The sequence below is a fragment of the Pyrus communis genome, chromosome 16 (genome assembly GCF_041283825.1).
Source record: "Pyrus communis isolate YQ-2024b chromosome 16, ASM4128382v1, whole genome shotgun sequence".
Classification (NCBI taxonomy): Eukaryota; Viridiplantae; Streptophyta; class Magnoliopsida; order Rosales; family Rosaceae; genus Pyrus; species Pyrus communis.
In genome coordinates, this window is record NC_142580.1 from 8,789,083 (window position 1) to 8,811,348 (window position 22,266).

Consider the following 22,266-nt stretch of genomic DNA (forward strand, 5'->3'; position numbering starts at 1 on the left):
ATACATTCTTTATGTTTGACCGATGACCAAAAATAAAAAATGAATGCTGTGACATCAGTTTCGAAAGTAAATGGGACGCGCGCTGTCAAGACCAGCTGGACATAAAAAGGAATGAGAACCATATACGACACGTCGGATTAGTGCAAACGCAAAAACCATTCCACATCAACTTCCAATCCCTCTCTCTCTCCAATTCTTTTCACTCTTCGCTTCCCCCCCCCCCCCCCCCCCCTGTGTCTCGACTCTCAAGGCCAACGTACGTTCCTTCAACCCAAACCTCATTCCCCACTCTCTCTCTCTGGAGACTGGCTGCCTGAAAGCATTTGCTTTTTCGATTTTGTTACCGTTTTGTTTGCGAGCAGAGCAAAAATTGGTTTCTGCGATTTCTGGACATGTATTTTTGTTGGCGTTTTGTTCTCTGTGTGGATTGGTGGTGGTAATCACAGTCCCTCACTCTCTCTCTCTCTCTCTCTCATTCTCTCGCACATGAAATCAAGGGTTTATGCAAGCTCATTAGGTAGCCCATGGCTGATACCAGGAGATGCCTCCCCAATCAACACCTAGGTCAGCTTTCTCTCCCTCTTCTCTTTCTTCATTTCTCGTTTTGTTCTGTCATTTTTCTTTATTTTATTGGATTAAAATTTGGATTTTTCAAATTTTGTTTGCAATTTTTCACTCGATAATAGTTATTTTCAAGAATGGCTGTGATTTTTTTGGTGATTGAAATAATTATTGGGCGTGATCATTGATTAACACTTCATGCATGCGTGTAAAACTCTCAAATTTTCACATTTGGTGAAAAAAAAAAAAAAAAAATTGAACAAATGATATATCCACACTAAAGAGGAGGAGGGAGGTGGGCTTAGCCTCCTAATGAGCTAATATGGTTCAAATTCGTCTTTGACGAGAATCAAACCGAAGATCTCTCGCTTACAAATGAAGAGGAATACCACTAGACCGTAGTACTAAGTACACCTTTGGTGAAAGGGTTAGTTTGCATGGACTAACTGAGTCAGTAATTTTGTGATGGAATGCTATTTTGAAAGCCGGAAGTAATCTTGTAATGCATTGTAAGTGCGTTGAGTTGTGTCGTCTCTGTGATAAATTTACTCTGGTGCATCTAGTGTATTTATTTACAGAATGGGGATGCTGAAAGTGTTAATTTATGTCTATGTATTTGCTCCGAATTTAAATCGGACCCTGTATTCGTATATATTATTTTTGTTTCTAATATCTTTTATTCTGTTGGTACCTTGGGAATTTGACAGACCTTTCCCAGATATTGCAAGAATCAAAGAACCGTTGGCTTCGTCCAGCTGAAATTTGTGAAATACTTCGCAACTATCAGAATTTTGAGTTGACCACACATCCGCCCGTCAGGCCTCCAGGTTGGCCCTTGCATCTTTTTCTGAATGGCTACATTTGGATAGTTTTTCTTGATGACAATGTGTTAAGTCTGAATTTGTTAAGTTCTACTTTAGTTTGTTGGGCTATTATAGTTTTTCTTTGGATTTACTAATTTCTAACTAAAATTGGAAAACCGTGCTATTAATTCTTGGGAGGTGACCTTCATTTACTTGTAGATTATGAGAAGGCCAGAAATTGCCATAAGAACCATTTTTGGTTGATGAAACATATCTCCTTTTGTTTTGCCCATTCTGTTATTTTCTTTTGAAAGTTGGGTCCTAAGAAACCCTCTACAAGGAATTCCAAGTTATGTTTAAAGTACTCACTAATTGCTTAATTATCATTATTATTACTATTTAATACGGGTTAAGATGTGAAACAGTTGAGCTGGTATTTTCTATTTCTCATATACATAATGTAGGCACACACACATGTATCTTAACTTGCTTTATTTAATTATCTGATTCTTCCATTCCCATTCCATGCATAGAATCATCCAAAATGATCTTTGGTCATTTGGGCATTTGTTACTTCAGATGGATCACTGACATTCTTACTTGGTATATGCAAACGGAAGCTAAGTGATGTTCATTTTTTCCAGGTGGTTCTCTGTACCTGTTTGATCGAAAAGCACTTCGATATTTTCGTAAAGACGATCATCGCTGGAGGAAGAAAAAAGATGGAAAGACTGTAAAAGAAGCCCATGAAAAGTTGAAGGTGTGCTGTTCAATCTATTATTAGTAAGTACACCTATAGGGTTGGTTCTAAGAGATAGAGTGAGTCGTTGTTTGGTTGTTGTCGTCCGTACTTGGATCCTCTATCTTTAGGTGGTCATAGTTTGTCATGGATCAATACATAGGTGTCATCGTACATTTTGTGGGTACAACAATGTTAGTCACTTTGATAGACTATTTGTAGTTTTAAGACGTGATTCATCATTCTAGTTTGTAATTGTAAAGATCAAGGTAAGCAGAGAATCCATGGGTCATATGCTATGATTATTGCTTTCAGCTGTCCAGAGTTCTTTGAGCATTGAATGTCTCTATAATAGACCTTAATTTTGGGTTACTTGAACATCCAGTTTTTAAGTAAATAAAACTTATAAAGAGTACAGTTTTTTTCTGAAATCTGGCGCTGGGTGTTGCAAATGTTACACAAATGGTAAATTCTTAATTTATCTACTTTGGAAGCTGATGGTCATTTAGGTTATTTTATCCCCGTGTTTAAACATTCCTTTTTGTTTTCATTTCTTCTTTTAATAGGATTATGTAAGAGATTATTAGTTTCTTCTCCCTTTATCTACTTAAGATATCACTATGTTTGTGTTTCTGGTGCCCAAATATTTAAATTCAAGGCTTTATTGTTTGCAGTGATTTGACCTTTTTTAGGCTGGCAGTGTAGACGTACTTCATTGTTACTATGCCCATGGGGAGGACAATGCGAATTTTCAACGGCGGAGTTATTGGATGCTTGACACGTGAGTTTTCTGTTCGAAGCTATAAATTAGGTTTCAATTCGTTTGCATAAATTCCGTTTACCACCTGTCCGGGAAAAAAGAAATCATCCATGCCCAAGAACTGATGTTTAAAATTTCTACGTTCTCTGTATATCAACAAGTCATATAAGACTGTTTTCTTTGCTTGCAGGCATTTACAGCACATCGTTCTTGTGCATTACAGAAATGTGGAAGAGGTACCCCAGTTTTTTTTTTTTTTGGTTTAAAAATGTGTGTACATGATCTGTGCATATGTTGCAGTAGGATACAGATGCTCCTACAGTTATTATTATTATTATTATTACTTTTGGTTTAAAAATAAGACTTGCTGTCCTTCCTTGCTCTTCACAGGCAAACTCCGCTGCCCGTATGTTTCAAACATCCTTTGCTTCAAGTCCAGTTCAAACATCCTTTGCTTCAAGTCCAGTTCGAACATCCTTTGCTTCAAGTCCAAACAGAGTTGACTTGAGTGGACAAACATTATCGACAGAATTTGAGGATGTGGATTCTTGGAGAGATGCAGGAATTTCATCTATTGAGCAACTGATGCTTGGTTCCATTTTTCATAATGCTTCACTGCTTCCACAAAAAAATTGGAGGTAAAATGCATAGCTGCAGATGCCTTTTCATTTGTATTTGATTCATTGAATCAGTTTTTCACATTTTTTGAAGTCTTGCAATTTCATTTTTTGTTTCTACTTTTACCTGGAATGGCTGGACATTCCATGGTTCCATTCTCTTTAAGAAAAACATATCTTCACATATTTTTCCCTTCTGCTCCCTGATCACATTTTACTGTCTCTGGTCTTTTAACAGTAACATGCATCATCCATTGTATCGAACTCTGCTTCTAGACCTCTATCAGGTCCTATTTTATGTTTTTTTCCCCATTATATAGACGAAACCTATAGAGTAATCTTTTTTTACGCATATAAAAGTCATTTGTTTCAATGATTTTAATTTATCTTTTGCAATAATAAGATTCCAAAAATGAAATATGTGACCAGGTGTCTCTGGTGCTTTTCAGGATTTCCTGAGTCATTCAGGGATCCCTCTAGTACGTGGTATGGTGGACCTAAATGTGATCATGGTGCTGGATTATCCTCCTGGCACGGAGTGGATAGCTCAACGAGAAATGAGCACAGCATGCATGCCCAAAACCTTTTTGTTGAAGAACCTAACAGAGTTGACTTCATAACTAATAAGCTAACAGATTCTAGAGTGGATGTTCGTAGTGGAGTCAACGATGTAACTTGCGAAGATAGGTTGACCACTAACATAGATGTCCAAATTTTCTCAGCACCTTCTCAAAGAGAAGATCAGGTCTGTTTTCTACGGTCACACTTTCCTTCCCACTGTCCATATCTAATTTTATGTAGTTTCCTATAAAAAGTTATATTTCATTTTATGAGATAGTGCTCTGATGTAGACTGTATGCATATGCATCTTTATTTTTGAGATTGATGAGTAGAATTCAAATTTCAACAGTAGTGCATATGAATGTGACACTCACACTCGCATGCTCAGAACCCCCTTTAGTGTTATAAGTTACCACAATACACTACTACACTGTTGAAGATAAACTTGACCAATCATTTCATTTAGATATCTTATTGAACTTAAAACTTTTAATAAAGGAAGTTATGAGAATTGATTTAAGCCTACCAGGATTGTTCATGGTCAGGGCTAACGGCTAAGTGGAGTACTTGTCCCTATTCCACAGATCATACTTATCCATGCATGAGGAAAATTGTTATATAATGCTATTCTGTGCATTATGGAATGTCCATGAGGTTGATGACAAGTTCAGTCATCCACACTTTTCCTTTCCATCTCTTTATGCAGTGATATGTGTATAAACATTTATTTTCATGTTGAGAGTACGAATCCCGATCGGGAAAGAAGGGACCTTATAAGGAGTTGGGGTACTCCTCATATTGACAATTGGTTTTATGGTGGACCCTAAGCTTTCTTCAACATTGACCATACTAATGTGTTACGTTTGAAACTCAAGTATCCGATTGTCTGAATTTCTTTTCTTCTTGTTTTATTTTTCTATTCAAGTTTTGTACTTCATTTTTTAAGGTTAGTGTTTCGTGTAGTGGGAATTTCCTTAGTGATACTTGAACCTTCTTGCAGGTGCCAGAGGAGCATGTCTTCGATGTGTTTCATCCTCAGGTTCAAGATTATACTGATCCTCAGACTGTAGTAACTCCTTCCAACCAAGTCGGAGAGAATTATAGAGATGGTGGTGTGCATAATATGGAACTGAAGAAACTAGACAGCTTTGGGAGATGGATGGATAAAGAAATTGGTGTGGATTGTGATGATTCCTTGATGGCTTCTGACTCTGGTAATTACTGGAGTACATTTGATGCTGAGAGTGGTGATAAGGAAGTATCCAGTTTATCACACCATATGCAGTTGGATATAGATTCACTGGGCCCCCTTCTTTCCCAAGAACAACTATTTAGTATTTCTGATTTTTCGCCAGATTGGGCTTATTCAGGAACTGAAACAAAGGTATGTGTACATGCTAATAGAGTTTGTATTTTTATTTTTATTTTATTTTTCTAGAAAAATGTACGCTATACGTAGACATTGTTCAGTTTTTTCCTCTCGTCCTTCTCAGGTTTTAATAGTTGGTAGTTTTCTGGGAAGCAAGAAGGATTCTGGTGACACTAATTGGGGATGCATGTTTGGTGAAATAGAAGTTTCTGCTGAAATTCTATCTAACAATGCCATTAGATGTCAAACTCCTTTGCATGCTCCTGGGCGTGTTCCATTCTATGTGACCGGCAGAAATAGGTTAGCCTGCAGTGAGATCAGGGAGTTTGAATACCGCGAAAAACCCATTGGAATAGCTATCAACAACTTACAACTACAAGATGATGAATTGCGCTTTCAGATACGACTAGCAAAATTGTTGAGCTTGGGCTCAGAGAGGAAGTGGTTGATATGTGCTGTTCCAGATTGTGATAAGTGTAAGCTCAAAAGTTCCATATTTTCAATGCAAGGCAACAGTGAAAGTGATTGGGTAACAATTGATGGGGCTTCTGTGTCATGCAAAAGTGATCACTTGAGCCGTAGGGATGCCTTGATTCAGAATTTGTTGAAGGATAGACTTTGTGAATGGCTAGTCTCTAAAATTCATGGAGGAGGAAAAGGACCACATGTTCTGGATAATGAAGGCCAAGGTGTTCTACATTTGACGGCTGCTCTTGGTTACGAGTGGGCCATAGGTCCCATAATTGCTGCAGGCGTCAGTCCCAATTTCAGAGATGCTCGCGGCAGAACAGGGCTTCACTGGGCATCATATTTTGGAAGGTAGGGTTGCTGTTATAGATTCTTCTCTTTTATATCCAATCATATTCATCATCTGCATGCAGTTTATACGGAGTGATTAGTATTAAATTCAAATACTGTATGTCTAGGCTCATTCTTCTCTTAATTTTGCTGTAGTATATAAGGTTAAGTGCATGTTATTTTACCATTTCTGAGGATGGGTAAAAGGGTCAGCTATGCCATCTTAATACTTTATTTATGCAACATGTATGGATCTGTATGTAACACTATTCTCTTGTTTTTTTCAACCCTTTTATAGAGAGGAAATTGTCATCACGTTACTTCAACTAGGTGCCGCTCCAGGAGCCGTCGAGGACCCAACGTCAATATTTCCTGGCGGACAAACTGCTGCTGATCTAGCCTCAAGTAGAGGGCATAAGGGGATTGCTGGATATTTGGCAGAAGCAGATTTAACCAGTCACCTAGAGTTATTGACCATGAATGAGAACATAATGAACAATGTTACCGCAACTATTGCAGCTGAGAACGCCAATCAGACTGCAGAAGTTGCTGCATCTGATCCAGTAGATGAGCAACATTCTCTCAAAAACCCTATAGCAGCTGTTAGGAAATCAGCTCATGCGGCTGCTCTAATTCAAGAAGCTTTCCGGGCTCGTTCATTCCGTCATAGACAGTTAACCAAGAGTAGAACAGATGTTTCTGAAGTTCCGTCTCAGGACCTTGTTGCACGTCGTTCCTTGAAGAGAGTACAGAAGTTCGCTCATTATGAAGATTATCTGCATGTTGCAGCAGCTCTGAAGATTCAAAAAAACTATCGTGGATGGAAGGGAAGAAAGGATTATCTGAAGATTCGTGACCGTATTGTTAAAATTCAGGTACCTCAAACTTTTTTATACTTAATTCTTGATGTGTATGTCATTGCTAACTTTATTATCTTCCAAATGTTGTGGAATTGTGGACATGCATGGACTGTACAATGCGTTTTTTGGCCCTCCATGTTCACAGTACAAACAGTACAACGTGTCACAGTTGTCCTTCCTTTGAAAAACTTTGACCATATAAATGTTCGTTTTTGTGGGACTTGGGTGTACTTTATCTGGAGTTTTGTCCATGCTCTAAATTATCGTTGATTCTGCTCGTAACTTTTAGGCTCATGTGAGGGGACATCAGGTCCGGAAGAATTACAAAAAGGTTTTGTGGTCTGTTGGTGTATTGGAAAAGGTTATACTGCGTTGGAGGCGAAGAGGAACTGGTCTGCGAGGATTTCAGGTGGAAAAGCCTACTGAAGATGCATCCTCAGAGGTTAAAAAAAATGATGACTATGAATTTCTTAGTGTCGGTCGGAAGCAGAAATTAGCTGGGGTTGAGAAAGCTCTTGCAAGGGTACAGTCCATGGCTCGTCAGCCTGAAGCTTGTGAACAGTATACGAGGCTAATTTCAAACTTTGAGAAACTTGAGGTAATTTTTCATTGTATTTGCATTTATAAATATACACGCACATGCACAATTATAGATAAATCAACAATTTTCATGGCAACTAGAAGAGCTTCCGTCTGCTTTGAGTTATAGTATTTTTGTTTGCTTATGTGATTCGCTATTAATCAAAGTTCATATATATATATATATATATATATATATATATATATATATATATATCTGTATTATCAACAGATGGCTGACGGGAAGAACCAGGCCTCGAATCAAAATGAAAGTTCCGACCAAAAAGTCAGATGAAATTCTACGTTCGCTCAACGAAGGTCAATGATCAACTTCCACCATGTCAAGTAACTGGATGGAGTAAACCAAAGGCTGTATGACATTTCTTTGCCCTACCCGTAATTTTTTCGCCTGTATGTAACGACCGTCGTGGTTTTTTTTTTTCTGTTTGGGAAATTGTGTCAATTGCAAGAAGGATAGGAGAAGGCAGAATTGTATATGGCTCACACTTTCCTTTTTCCTTACTTGACCAGTAGTCAAGTTTTATGTGACCTAGTTTCTAGGGTTGATGGTCAAAACACCATAGTAGTTGACAAGTTTACAGTTGCCAATGGTGATATATTTTACAGTTACCTAGGGGTTTTCCATTAGTTTTCGTATAATTACGTCCACCTGCTTCAGTTCTAAATTACAGAGAGCACACTGCTTTACCTAACTCGGCCTAGCTCAGGGTTAGGCCTACACTTCAATTCTTTTTCCATTATCCGCTTTCAGTTAACAAAGAATCGAACAATATTTCGATCTTAGAACATCAAACAACCAAGTCTTATCTCACTAAGTAGAGTCAGCTGTATGAATCTTAGAATGCCACATCAAACAATTTTATTTATTTATTATCCACACTTGCTAAGTAGCACAATTAAATATACATGTACATATATATAAAGCAATGAAGAAACACAAGCTGGGTTGCGTGGGACTTGTTCGCAAGTGCTGTTGAAATAATCTACAAAATATATCTAACCGTTAAAAAGTGAATTTATAATCCAAGAGAAAATTATGGTCACACATAACAAGTATTTGAGTTTTTCTTTATTTTTTAATGTTTACCTTTAAATTCACCACCAATTATCCAAAAATATGTACTTTTACAGATGATGTGAATTCTGCGGCATTTGACTTCATCCAGACTCAATTCTTCTGCTTTCTGTTGGCCAACAACATTATGGATTTTACCAAATTGAAGAATGATAAGAGTCGAATTAATTTTTGTTGCACAGCAAAACACTCACCTATAGTCCGTTTCCGACGTGTGTCCGAAACGCTTGTCTCTTGAATGTCCACCACCGGTGCCACTGCTGCTGCCAGATTTGATGTATTGAGCAAGTTCACCATTCACGCGAGAAAGATGCTTCTCGGAGTGTTCCAGTCTCCTGGCGAAATCAACCTCATGCAACTTCAATGAGCTAGTGTTCTGCTTGATCAAGAAAAGCCATGGCACGTTAGTTGAAAGTTACCGTTGCCGTAAAGAACTCATTTACGTGGAGAAAAACATGCCTTGGTCTTGGAGGTGCGGTGAATTGGCGGCTGCTGCTGCTGTGTTTTTGGTGTTCCAAGAATTGTTCTTACCATCTCATCCAGCTCCGCCACCCTCCGCTTCAGATTGGTCTTATCCACCTTCAACATCTCATTCTGTGCAGAAAGCATTTGATCTCTGTCTTGGAGTTGTTGTAATGTCGTCCGGGTAGTCATCATATCTTCTTCCTTTTTATCTATTTCGGATATGCAACTGCAATAGCAAAATTTCAAATAAGAAAATATGAAGAACGTAGCGGCATGAATTCGTGTCATAAGACGAAGTTTTGCTTTTAACTTGAGCAAAGACAAACAAGAATACTACAATAATTCTTGTTTTTCTTGTTCCAGATGTGGGCATTTCGGTAATGAAATGAAATTTTTAAGTGATTTGAACAATTTTCCGCTACGGTACTCATTTGCAGGTTGTTGTTTGCTTATTGGTTTTTTTCAATTTCTGTTAAAAGATCGACCCTACAGCAATTACATCAATGATTCAATCATAAGTTCGGTTTTTGGAGGTTACAGAAGTTGTAATCACAAGGAGAGAAACTTATAAAAATTGGATAAAAATTATGGTCGCAACTCGAAAGTGGTATATCGAAATGGGTCTAACCTCTGTCTTTCCTCCATTAGATCATGTATCTGCTTCCTTAAGTTGAGAATTTCTTGCTCCTGAGATGATGCCAAAATCAGTTAGCTAGGTCTACAGACAAGACGATAGGGAAAAGGAAGACAAAAGTAAAATAAATAAAACAAAATCAGTTATGGTCACCTTTGCTTGGAATTCTTCTGTTTGCTGATGAGCCTCTTCTACTAGTTTTTGAACGTGATACTGGTCTATCAAGTTCTAGATGATACCAAAAGAAACAAAACAAATGAGAATTGCCGTTATGAAGTTTTAACACTTACAAGTGACGGAGACTTACTGCATAGTTAGTCATGTCCAATTTGACACCAAGTAAATCACGAATGACATCATGTGTCATGCTCTCTGCTGCAGTCAGCCTAGTATTCAGCAAACATACCTGAGATCATATTTCAATCAAATCAATACTCTTCTGATGGTTAACAGTTGTGTCAAATTTTAGCAGTTTTGCCTACAAAAGTGTTTGAGAAAGGGAAACTAAGCAAAGGGGGTGCTTAACCTCCTTCTGCCGGCTAGCTGCCAGATTCTCTAGTTCCTTAATCTGAAGCCTGGCCAAAGACAATTCTTGTTCCTTCTCCGTATTCATCTGCTGAACCAAACTTGAAATGCATCTGAATGGCGAGCTGGAACCCCTCGTCCTGATTTTCTCTGATTTGTCTGATGCCACAGCTGTTGATGTTGAGTTTCTCTTATCTTCTTTCACTTCACAAACCATGGCCTCAAGAGTCTTGTACTGTTCAAAAGGTTATTTAATGTCAAAATTTGGTTAATTATAAATATCTCATTCTCTCTATTTGACAGAAAAGAATTCAGTTATCTGAATTTTGAATGTGCTGGAAGATGTGTTCAAGGATATATTGAATGATGAGAGAAACTTTAGTCTTTGTACCTTCTGTTGGTACTGTGACGTCTGGGCTTCAGCATGCAACACGATTTCGGAGATGTATTCTTTGCATTGTTTGATCTTCATGATATGCAAAATTTGTCAAAATTTGGTTCTTAGAAAACAAATACAAGATAATTAAAATTCATTGCACACATACAAGATAATTAAACACCAGCAAAGAAGGGGGACCTCACCTCTTTATCCTGCTCTGCCCTTTCCTCTTCAAGAAGCTTTATCTTGTTGTGAGCCTCATGAAGTTCCAGTAGCCTACTCTGCAGTTGCCTGTATCAAAACGATTTATCATGTTTAAGGTAATTTAAGGCAAAAACGAGAATTTAACGGAGAATTCAAGCAATACCTAGATATCAAATCTTCAGCTTGTTCACCGTTTATGTTTTCTGAATCCATATGTTCACTGAAATTTTCAACAGTAGACAATCTGTGTCTTAAAGCTTGGAGTTCCAGTTCTAGTGCATCTCTGATTAACCGATGTCTTTCTACCTCATCATTCATCTCATATACCTAAAAGAAGGGACAAATTTTGGAATTGAAACCAATAACCAAAACATGTCAATACCTCAAACAGCACGCAGCTGATACATGACCAGATGTTTGTAAGAAATGTAATTGTAAGACAGCAAGACCTGTTGATACTAGCACTCCATTGATGTTCACGTATTAAATAAAGAGACAAAAATGCCGAGGGAGCTAACCTTTTTTTCCAATACATTGATGGTACATTCAAGCTCCTCAACAGAGCATTCTAAAATCTTAACCTCCTCTTCCTTTTGTTCGGCATACATCTTACTTGCCTCAGATTCCTACAATATTGGTTCAATATATGATAAATCCACCTGCCATCCAAACTTTGATATATGACATACGAATAAACATGAAACACATACCTGGCGAGCTTCGACGGATATAGCTTCATGTTCATCGGCCATTGCATATGACATCTCAAGTTTATCATTCAGGGAATGGACCTCATCTAGGAGTTGGTCTCTCTCGCTGATGACTCTTCTCAAATCATCCTCAAAGCCTTCAACTGAGCAGAGTAATTTTTTTTCCATTGAAGAAGTCAAATGAATAATTTCCTCTTCCAAACCTTTCACCACTTCCTTCTGCTCTTCCAGTTGTTCTTCGGCTTCAGAATTTTTGAGATAGAGATCTTTTAGAAGCTCTTTCAACTCACAGTTTTGGTCTGAAAGAGTGTTGATTGTTTCTGTGGCCTGCTCGAGATTAAAATTTGATTCAAGCAGAGCCTTTTCAGTGTCAGTCAGACGACCCCCGAGATTTTCATGCTGAGCCAACATATCATCAAGTTGGCATGCTTTTAATTCTAGTTCATTCTGTATTTGGCTCAAAGATTTCATCAGCCTTTCAGTTTCATCCTTTATATCCTTTGTGCTGGATGCTGATTCCTGCAACATTCTAAAATCAAAATGCAAGCCCTCTAGTAGAATCTCTTTCCGTTGCAATTCTTCCTTCAGTGCTAAATTCTCATCAATCAAAGTATCGCAGGATAAATTGAAGTCACCGGCTTTCAAATTTGTGACTCCTCTTTGATGTGCATCATCTTTGGAGATGTTACTAGTACGCACTATGCCATCCTCACAACTTGACGATATCGTATGCAGTTTATTTGTTGTTGAGCAGCCTTCTTGCTGTCTGAATGGATGGAAACTGATTTCAACATTAGAACATGATATTCTGGAGATAAGCTCTCCTATGAGACACTGATGAAGGACAGATGTGGAAAAGTCTTTCTCTAATCTCTCAGAGCATAGTTCTTCAAGCAATGATCTTGAATTGCTAATAAAGCAGTGTATCTCCCTTCCCATGGATGAAGTATCAGCATATATTACCTTGAACTTCTCCTCCACATCACTTTTTAATTGCATAAAACACTCTTCAAGCAAAGACAATGATTTTGCTATCTCCACCAAATTATAATGAGATTGATCCTGCAGTAGTTCGTTCTCTCTTTCTATTAGACGTACTGAAGATTTGAGATGTTCAACTTCTTCAGTAAAGCTTGCTCTTTCTAACATCAGATCCTCACCAGCTTGCTTCCACAGCCCAGTCAATTCTTTTGCATTTTCATTTGCTTCCACCAAGGCATTTAACATAACATCGGCTTCTTTTATCATTGCATGCGCTTCTTCAAATTTGCTTAAGAAGCTACCAGCAAAATCACTCTTCTTATCAGCAGCTACCTGCACATCAAAGCACAATGATCTTACTCACTAGCATTTTTCTTAATAAAATATTGATTATGAAAGTGCTATTATACAACCCATTTTAACATATAATTGCCTCACAAGTTCACATCACAATTATTTTCGGATACTATCGAGAGAATTTTTAATGTACCCTTTCTGTAATACGACACCCTGCATCAGCATTCTCCATCCTCAAGTCAAACGATGGAACAATTTCTTTCAACTCTGCATATAATAATAAGAGCTGATTAAGTCCCCTGATCGATCAATGTATGCTTCTGGTCATTATTATAAAAACTTAAACTCACTGAAGAATATACCTGCTGGTTGAGAACTACCTCCAATGTCCAACTCACTAACAAGTGTGGTTAGCCTAACAGAGAGTTTGTGGAAAGCATCACGTGTCATCTCTAATTCTTTTTTCAAGCAGAATGATTCTCCTTCAGAGTGAGTGAAATGTTTGAAGAGCTTCTTTGACTCATCTGGATCATGATCAGCAGACTGAAGCACTGAGCCTTCTTCAACTCTTAGTTCCCCCGTTTTCCCTTCAAGTGCCCAAAATTGGTTAACAGAACAAGAACCTTCTGTTGAAGTATCACAGCTGGACATCAAACTATCAGTACTCCATTTATCTTCATCTTCATTTATTGTGTAAATGAAATCTTCAGTAGTTTTCAATCTACCATTTGCTACACTGAGCTCATTCTTTATTTCATGCAGCATGTGATAAAGACTTTCAGATTTCAAATACTTATATGCTTCTAATGATAGCGGTTCAACCATACAAGACTGAGAAATTTTGCAAGGCTCTCTTAAAGCATTTTCATTTGTGCCACTAGTTATGTGGTTGGGCATTCTGGCTGGTATAGCTAGAACTGAGATGGGAATCTTTCTCTCCATTGCATAACTAGCATTGCGATCCATAAGCCATTTTATTACAAGGAACGCAGCATTGGCACATTTTTCTGCTTCTTTGAACTTACTTTCCTTATATATGATTTTTCTCTCTAGCATCTCAACCATGTTGGTCTGCTCATCTGACAGCATGCAGAAGGGAATTGCTTCTTTGGTGCTCTCATCATTATCCAAATGCTGGAGTTCACTTAAAGCCATTGTTGCTCCCTTCAAGGAACTTAACTTCTGTTCCATTTCCATTACCATCATTCGCGCATCTTCCAAACTCTTCTGTAGAAGTTCAATTGTTTCTTCTTTTTCCATGCAAACTTTGGCAGCCCTCTGGACATCTTCACTGACACAAACGTTAGCTTGAGGAAATGAACAAGCAATAGTTTCTATTTGGCTGGAGGCATTTCTGAGGGATCTAGAACCATCTAGGAGGAATCTTGTTAGTTCTAAGGTTGCCTTTTCCCACTCCCCACTCAGTATTCTTATTTGATCCTCTTTTGCTGCAATTGTGTTTTTCAGTATTGTATTTTCCTGAATCATGCACTGTAATCTCTCATCAAGTTCAAACTGAAGGGCAGCAACCTCTTCCTGTAAATGAAGAATCGTTCTCGCTGTCTCCATCTCAACCTGTTCACAGACTGTTTCGGTTTGTTTCTGGTGAGACAACTGTAACAGCTGATCCTCTTGAAAGTGGCTATTAAGTAACCTCACCTCCTCAAGGTCCTTAGCCATTTTGTCCAGCTTAGCTTGCAAAGCCTTCCTCTCAACATCTTCAGTGATCGTCATTATCATGCCCTTGTTTTCTTTATGTAAATCACCTGATTTCAGAAAATGACTTTCACATTTCAGCTCAGATTGGATTTCTAATCTGTCCTTGTTGCATGAAACTTCCATGTATCTGCAGCTTTCCTCCTGCACATGATGTAACATAATTATTAAATGAACCCGCAACAATCTAGCATCCATTTACTCTTTTTTGAGTATCATCACCTACATTTAGACCTACATGAATCACATGGTTTTGTACAACCTCATCACATACCTGAGTGTAAGATGCTATTTCATCTCCAGAGTCACTTCTTATAGACAAGCTTTCAATCTGAAAAGTGGTTGCCAATCATAAATTTGATTCCGAGAAGAAGGCAAAGTGCAACACAACGTGATGTCTATGTAGGTTATAATCTGTCTAGAACTAGTTGCTTTCTAGCTCATTTAAAATGAATAACATGCCACAGAATTTCTTCTCGCTGCCGTGAGTGAGTCTTTCTGTTTTCTTTTGAGTAAAATGAAGTACGCAAGAATGGAAGTGGCAAATTTACCAAGCACAAGCTAGAACAGTGAAACACAACGTGATATCATGGCATGGATAGCTTTTGTTTAAAATTTTAAATGCACAGAAAATGAACTGGGATATAGCAACAAAGATAAAAAATCATGTAAAATTGAAAATAACTCCAGTATTTGAAGAATGGTCACCGATGTAAACTAATTGGATACTAGGCTGGAAACAAATTGATATATCTCACTTACCATTGAATATTTATCTGATTGCCTGAATTCCTCAGTTTCCTTGGAGAAAGAATATCTGACCTGCATATATGCAAAGATTGTCCATCAACTACATATGCAAATGTTATAACGTCGTTTAAACAACAGTTTCTTTCCAACTATTTATAGGCTATCCTTACAGAGCCCGAGGTAGCCTGACTGGAGTTCATATGCTTTTGCAGTTCTAGTTGTAATTCATCTACTTCCCTGCGGATGCAAAATCATAAGAGGATAATGAGCAATGGCGACATGTCATTTTTAACCAAAACAGCGAAAGACATTTGCCTTCACATAGTTAATATGAAAGGTTTAAATTGTATCAATAGCAGCAGAAAGTAACTAGACAATTTATGGTAATAGAATGTCCACATATATGGCTGTCAAGTAGTGACAGGACCAGTGTTTATCATGTGGAGGAAGAATAAGATTCCTTTCTGCCGTATGTTTTTGGTAGCCAGGGAGAGGAGCAGGATTATACTGGAAACTTAGAGAACACAATGAAATTAATCGATTAAAAAGAAACAAAGCAGATCCAAAATGCATTAAAAAGTGTATTTTGATGAAGAAAAATACCTAATCAGTTTAGAATTCATGACCCTGCAATCTTCCAGTTCCCTTATGGTATCACTATTCTGCACTCTTCAAAGAAAGCACATTAAGAATTGGAAGTTTCTAAAAGGTCATATGTATTATTATTAACCAAAAGGTGTTTTCCAACCTGATTTTCATTCGAGCATGGAAGCTTTCCTTGAAGTGTATCCAGAAGCTGCACATAAAACATGTTTTAGATAGCCACCTTAGAGTGCATGAGGCAGTTTTGGAAGGAGGAGAATTTTATGGACCTGATTGCGTAATTCTGATACTTCAGCTAGCAATGTTTCTCGCTCTCCATGCTCGTGAAAGTTTTGGTACCTGGCATGAAGAATAATGCAAAATGAGTCATGGCCACCCAAAAAGAAGACAAAGAGCAACCATCTACAGAATTGAGCAATATACAAATTACAATTTAAGTTGCTCGAGAAGTCTAAAGTTCTCCGCAGCATATCGGGTCAATTCTGGATTGCTATCAATTCTTGCTTGAAGCAGCTGAATCTCTTCCAGTAAAGCCTTGTTCTCCTCCATCAGATACTTCTCAGCAGACAACATTCCATCCGTAAACAGTTCAAGTCGTTTAATTTTGTCCTCCCGAAACCTTAGCATCACTTTAGTATGTCCAACATCCTCCTCTCTTTGGCAAACCTGCAGAAATACCATGTCACTAATAAATCGCATCACATACTGCTATTTAGATATTAATAATCATGAAAAACCTTTACACAGAATAGTGAAGAACTTAACAGACATAGGAAACTATATATAACTACTTGTAGCAAAACACACCAAGTTGTTCATGTGTTCAATTTCAGCCACCAACTTCTGGACTTCATGTTCTGCCATCTTTTCCCTTCTTAGGGCACCAACTAAAACAGTCTCCATGCTTTTCATCTGTTACATTTGTGTTAGAATGCATTTCCATAGTGGGATTGCATCATACAACTGTTCTTTAGAAGGAAATGACTTCTATGTGGAAAATCAAATTACCTTCTTGTTTCGCATGATTGGTAACTTATTAGTTGCCATGTTTTCTTCTTGAGAGTCATCATATTTCTCAGGCAAGTCATTGAATCTAGGTTCTTCACTACTTGGCACGCAACTTGTTGAAGACCTCGAGAGGTTATGGTGCATCATTAGGATGGACAACTGGCCCTGTAACAGTTCAATACTTCAGTTATACCATCTGTTAGATGTTCAAGGTTAAAATTTTCACAAAATTGCAAATATAACTCATGCCTTCAGCTGTTGGATTTGTCGCTGAAGTGCAGTTGTGTCACCTGAAGCATCTTCATTCACTTTAGCCTGGAAAAATATGGAAATGAAAGTCAAGAACTAAAAAGAGAATGAAAGTGTGTGTGTCAGTGTACGAAGTAAGTACATTGTTCTGGATGAGTTTGGCACGCTGGGCAAACTTCAAAGTACTAAGTGTCTCATTTGCAGAACTACAAGGAAAGACAAGGTCAGTTTAAGGAAACCAAAAAGAAGAATAAGAACATAAAGTAATCTAGAACTATGAAAGAATCAACACATACCAAATTGATGGGCTGACATTCGATATTATAGTTGTTTTTGAGTTCCCACCCAGAGAATCCTGCGTCCCAAAGTCATAGACCAATTATGTATGAAGATGCAGTAAAATGAACAAGTATGCATAGTGTTACAAAATGACATAAAATATCTTAGGTTCCAGAGCATTTGGCGTCTAACCTGAAGAAGAAATGTAAGCCTTGAATCTCTATAGGGAACATGTCTATGTTTCCCATGTGCTAAGTCGACCAAAGACATTATCACCAAGCTAAAACCACAAAGTAATATAGGTTATCCAACTGAAACCAAACTAAAGTCTGCCTAGCAATAAAGGCATATACGACTAATTCAACCATGTGCAAACAGACCCCATGTTTTATGTATTTCTGGAAATTACACTAATGACCAAGTTGGCATTTGAATTTGGCCTTGTGAAAGCAGAAAACGGAAGGAAATATTTAAAAGTATAATAGAAAACCAAACAGGTCCTTGAAATAATTACCCAAGAGTTGATAATGATTTGTTGATATTTGCTGCTTCTTTCAAACGATCTCCCTCTGCACCAGAGCTTTTCTGCCTAAATGAATAAGCAAGTCAGCCAGCAGATAAGCCTTGAATAAAATATTAAACAAAAAAAAGAATAAATTATGAAGATGGTAGTTACCTTTCTGAGCCAGCTAGATCTACTAAATTCAACCTAGCGAATCTAAAATGGGTCATGGAATCCTTTTCCCAACGGCTTTCTATGATACATGTGAAAACACTGTGCGATCGGCTGCTCTCACTGTTCATGTGCGTTGCTGCCATTTTTCTGTTTGAAGCACCCTAAGAAAACAAATATATAGCATCATACTCACACCCGAATATGTAGTTAGTGATTCATTAGATAACATTTATCATAAAGTCCCACCTGTAACAGAAGCTTGACAACATCATTAACATTCCTCACATTGTATTCTGTAAGGTTTTCAACATATACCCCTTTCTTCAAGTCCTCCCTGAGCTACAATATGGAAGATACGTTTACTTATTGCTCAACAAAACAATGCTAAATGGAAATTGCAACATGAACATTTGAAAAGATGTTAATTACTTGTAGATTAGTTGATGTAGGTTCCAAGAGATCTGTTATCTGCTCATTGTAAATCTCGAGAAAGGAACATTTGCAGCTGTACTTCAGCTGTTCCTCCCGCCTGCTTTCCTCTTCCTGCATGAATAAATTATAGTAAGACATCAAACCCAAATAAAAGATAAATTTTAGCTATAGATTAAGATATCAATAATTTGAACAGCGTACCAGTCTGATCCTTTTAAACAAATACTCAAAAATGCGTGGAGTAAGCCCACAATCTTCATTGAGCTGCCCTTCAACCTCATATATTTCACCCATCATTGTGTATGTTTTGCCACTACCCGTCTGCAAACAAGAAACTTAGAGTGTAACTTATCCAGCAAAAATAAATAAACCACACCATGCACCGAACTATTAACTTCTCCGAAGAAATACCTGACCGTAAGCAAACATGCAGCTATTATAACCAGACAAGCAATTCTCCACCATGGGCAACCCAGCAACCCTGAACAGCTTTTCCTATGACAAACTCAATCAACACACTCAATGAGTTTCCAATGGATTGAAGCCAAATAATAAAACATCAAGGTCCATTTTTCGACATAGCATTACTTTAAAGATAGCAGTAAAAATTAAAACAGAAAAATTTTAGGTATTATTTTACATAACCCTAGTTACCTGTGATATTGTCTCGCATGCAATGTGATCGAATGTGAATCTGGTTTCCGGATGACCATGCCAAACCAGAGTTTTCGCACTTTCCTGCTTCAAACACCGGCCTTGCCCTTGCAAAGCTCTCTCCATACTACTCAATGGCCGAATTCGAATCAGCACCTGAACTCAAAACCAATCAAACCAATCAAACTCCAGAAAACTTTGGCACCAATTACCAAACCCAAACCAATCTCCGAACCTGCACATTGTGATCGGTCCAGAACGAGGAGTCCTCCGCTAGCTCAAAATGCGGAACTTGAGCTAAAACCGCGGAATTCACCACAGAAACCTCCCGGGAGATTCTAGAACAACTCCCTGCTCTGCCTCCATTGTACTGCAGAGCTTTGATTCCGGTACAACCTCCCACTGCTCCACCAATCGAAGCTCTACCGGTCCTCGCCGGAGTGCTTTGAGCCGAGTTTGGCTCCGAGTGCGCCTTCCCTCCGCGACCTGACGAAACCCTGGGAGTTCCATAGCTGAGACCTCCGCCATGTCCAGCTTTCTCCTGAGCTTCGATCTTCCTATCCGACGATAACGAATACCGACCGGATCGAATCGCCTCGAACTTCGGTTGCGAATCGAAATCAAACTCATGGAGTTCCTTCTGCAGCTGGGCTGGATCTGCAATGCTGTTAAGAGGCGTTCTTGGAGGCGGAAAGTGGATTGGATTCGACGCGGTTTCGAATTCGTTCTCGTTCGGTTCGGACTGCGAGTTCCTCGCGACGTTTCGGGCTGGGAATCGAACAGTTGAGCTCTCCTTCGACATGCTGAGGGAGCTCGGAGCTTCAGTGAAACAAGTTGGATTGTTGTGTTTGTTTCCGTATTAGAAACGGAGTTTTGAATCCATGATTCGACGGAGAAGACGAAGAATACGGTGACGTTTTGGGGGGGTTTTGGGTTTGCTTTTGGCCGTTGGGTTGGGAAGGAGAGAAGTGGGTTGAGATTTGAGTGGAAAGTGTCAGAGTGGTGGGAATTTGAAATTGGTAAAGCTCAGTGATTGCCCCGCCCGTTTGAATTGTTAACGGGACGCTCCATCTCTTTTTGTCTTTTTCAATTGAACCCAAATATATACATACACACACATACACGGGCCGTCTTTGTAAAGAAATTCTCATTTTTTTCCGCTTCACATCAAATTTTAATTATTTGAACAGTCTATTTTATAAATTTTGATTTATAAATTATCCTTATAAAAATTTAATTCAATCCGAAATCATTTGTTTATTTAATTATCAAGATAAAATTTCATTGTTTCTTATATAACAAAGTATTCGTTAATTTCTTTGAACTCAATTAGATATCTTAAACATTTCCGATTTGGCTAATAGGATGATATATGAGATGCAACTTGAAAAATAGACGGTTCAAATCGTTAAAGTTCAATGTAGTGTGGATCCCACAACTAATCCCCATTTTTATCAAAAAAAATGGGTATCCATTCCCTTAAAAATTTCTTATATATATATATATATATATATATCTTTTTAAATAAACCAAATATTCTAATCTAATTTATATTGTCACAAAAGTTATTCGAACTTGGTTGCAAGGAGAAGACATTGTTCTAGCCAACTTAGTTATAGTTATGCATGTTGAATTATATTTTTTTGAATTATAAGTCAATTATTACCCTAATTTGTTTTTTTTGTTTTTTACCAACGAGGATGGAGGATTCGAATTTGAAATCTCTCTTAGCATTAGGAAAATAAATACCCATAATATACTAAGAGCTGAGAGAAACATGGTTCAAGTATGCCTAACCAATTGGCTAATAAAATGAAGTCACATTGTTTTTTTAAATAGAATAATTAAATAACAAAATTACAATGACAACTTATCGAATTGCTCATTCATATTAAATGATTGAATCACCTAGTTAGTCAGATGGTTTAACCCAAGTTTTGTTGTAAGAACTAATAGGCATAACCCAACTTGAACGTTCACTTGACTTGTAAATTAGTCGTGTGTTATCTTGTAACCTATAATTAATATAAGGAAAATCATGGAAGTTTGTAACAAAAAAAGTGTGCGCACATATGATGGTCCGTAGAAAAAGGATGTTGAGACTTGATTTGAACATAATGATGATGGGGATTCAGCTATGGCCAAAACGATGATTAAAGAGAAAAGAGTTTAGGGTGGGAATTTGAATTCAAACAGCAACGTCTGATGATCAAAACTCAAAAGAGAAAGTGGATTAGTGGGGGAGCGGCCTGAAATGGCACCTTAATCCTTAGAATATATTGATGATCAAAACTCAAAAGAGAAAGTGGATTAGTGGAGGAGCGGCCTGAAATGGCACCTTAATCCTTAGAATATATATATATATATATATATATGTTGGATTTTGTGTAATTAGTATAGCAATTTTATAATTACATACTCATTTTGTTGTCTCGATGAGGTTTAAGGCTACTCAAATGTGAGAAATTCCTTTGGAAATGTACAAGAGACATGCTAAAGTGACTTTTTCAAAAAGTAGGGTTGTCTTTAGACTCTCTACCACCTTATGTTTTTGACATAATATTTTATAATATTAGCTTAACTCTTAGCTCATAAAGAATCTCACTCGGCTCTTAGTATAAATCCTCTTAGCATATTTTATAAATCCTCTTACTCTTAGCATCTCTCATTCTCAATGTTTAGTTCTGCACTAAAGACTAAACAAAGGCAATTCATTTTTCTTTTGTTTTCGAAAAGATAGAATTTGACGTTAAATTAGTTGTTTTACATCTTATCCTTCACCATCAAATGACAAAGTAATCCAACTTCATTCAAGCATTTGACCACTAGGGTTGTGAATTTGAGTTGTACTTGAGAGTATCTCGCGTTGAAAAATGAATGTCTTGCTTTGGTGCTTAAAAGATTTTGAAACTCATTACGTGTCACATAGAAGAAAGTTTCAAAGTCATTTATGGAGGCATG

The 22,266-nt window shown here is 37.6% G+C and overlaps 1 protein-coding gene and 1 pseudogene across 3 annotated transcripts; one reads left to right on the plus strand and one right to left on the minus strand.

The window, feature by feature from the left end:
- Positions 1-186: 186 nt before the first annotated feature.
- LOC137732633 (calmodulin-binding transcription activator 3-like) lies at positions 187-8,167 on the plus strand (annotated as a pseudogene). The gene is made up of 12 exons (XR_015957634.1): positions 187-564; positions 1,269-1,388; positions 2,009-2,124; positions 2,796-2,884; positions 3,054-3,099; positions 3,254-3,501; positions 3,930-4,225; positions 5,042-5,425; positions 5,535-6,229; positions 6,507-7,083; positions 7,358-7,666; positions 7,880-8,167. The product of XR_015957634.1 is annotated as a calmodulin-binding transcription activator 3-like (transcript).
- A 343-nt stretch (positions 8,168-8,510) lies between these two features.
- Positions 8,511-20,333, minus strand: POK1 (phragmoplast orienting kinesin 1). 2 transcript variants are annotated; one of them, XR_015957633.1, is made up of 36 exons: positions 19,541-20,333; positions 19,306-19,461; positions 19,063-19,146; positions 18,853-18,972; positions 18,649-18,762; positions 18,466-18,558; positions 18,220-18,380; positions 18,058-18,132; positions 17,736-17,823; positions 17,561-17,619; positions 17,407-17,470; positions 17,265-17,330; positions 17,016-17,180; positions 16,815-16,919; positions 16,438-16,673; positions 16,277-16,346; positions 16,153-16,200; positions 16,008-16,066; positions 15,575-15,641; positions 15,417-15,476; positions 14,929-14,985; positions 13,301-14,798; positions 13,132-13,205; positions 11,661-12,974; positions 11,469-11,576; positions 11,114-11,277; positions 10,950-11,037; positions 10,759-10,833; positions 10,369-10,602; positions 10,150-10,248; positions 9,996-10,070; positions 9,837-9,895; positions 9,203-9,434; positions 8,938-9,119; positions 8,756-8,852; positions 8,511-8,651 (listed from the first exon to the last, which is right to left on the minus strand). XR_015957633.1 is itself a non-coding variant. In XM_088687434.1 (35 exons), the coding sequence occupies exons 1-35, from the start codon at positions 20,105-20,107 to the stop codon at positions 8,837-8,839; spliced, it is 6,732 nt and encodes a 2,243-aa protein (XP_088543560.1). In that variant the 5' UTR covers positions 20,108-20,333; the 3' UTR covers positions 8,666-8,836. The 2 variants fall into 2 exon arrangements, 1 of the variants encoding a protein (XP_088543560.1); XM_088687434.1 differs by lacking the exon at positions 8,511-8,651 and having other exon boundaries at positions 8,666-8,852.
- Positions 20,334-22,266: the final 1,933 nt, after the last annotated feature.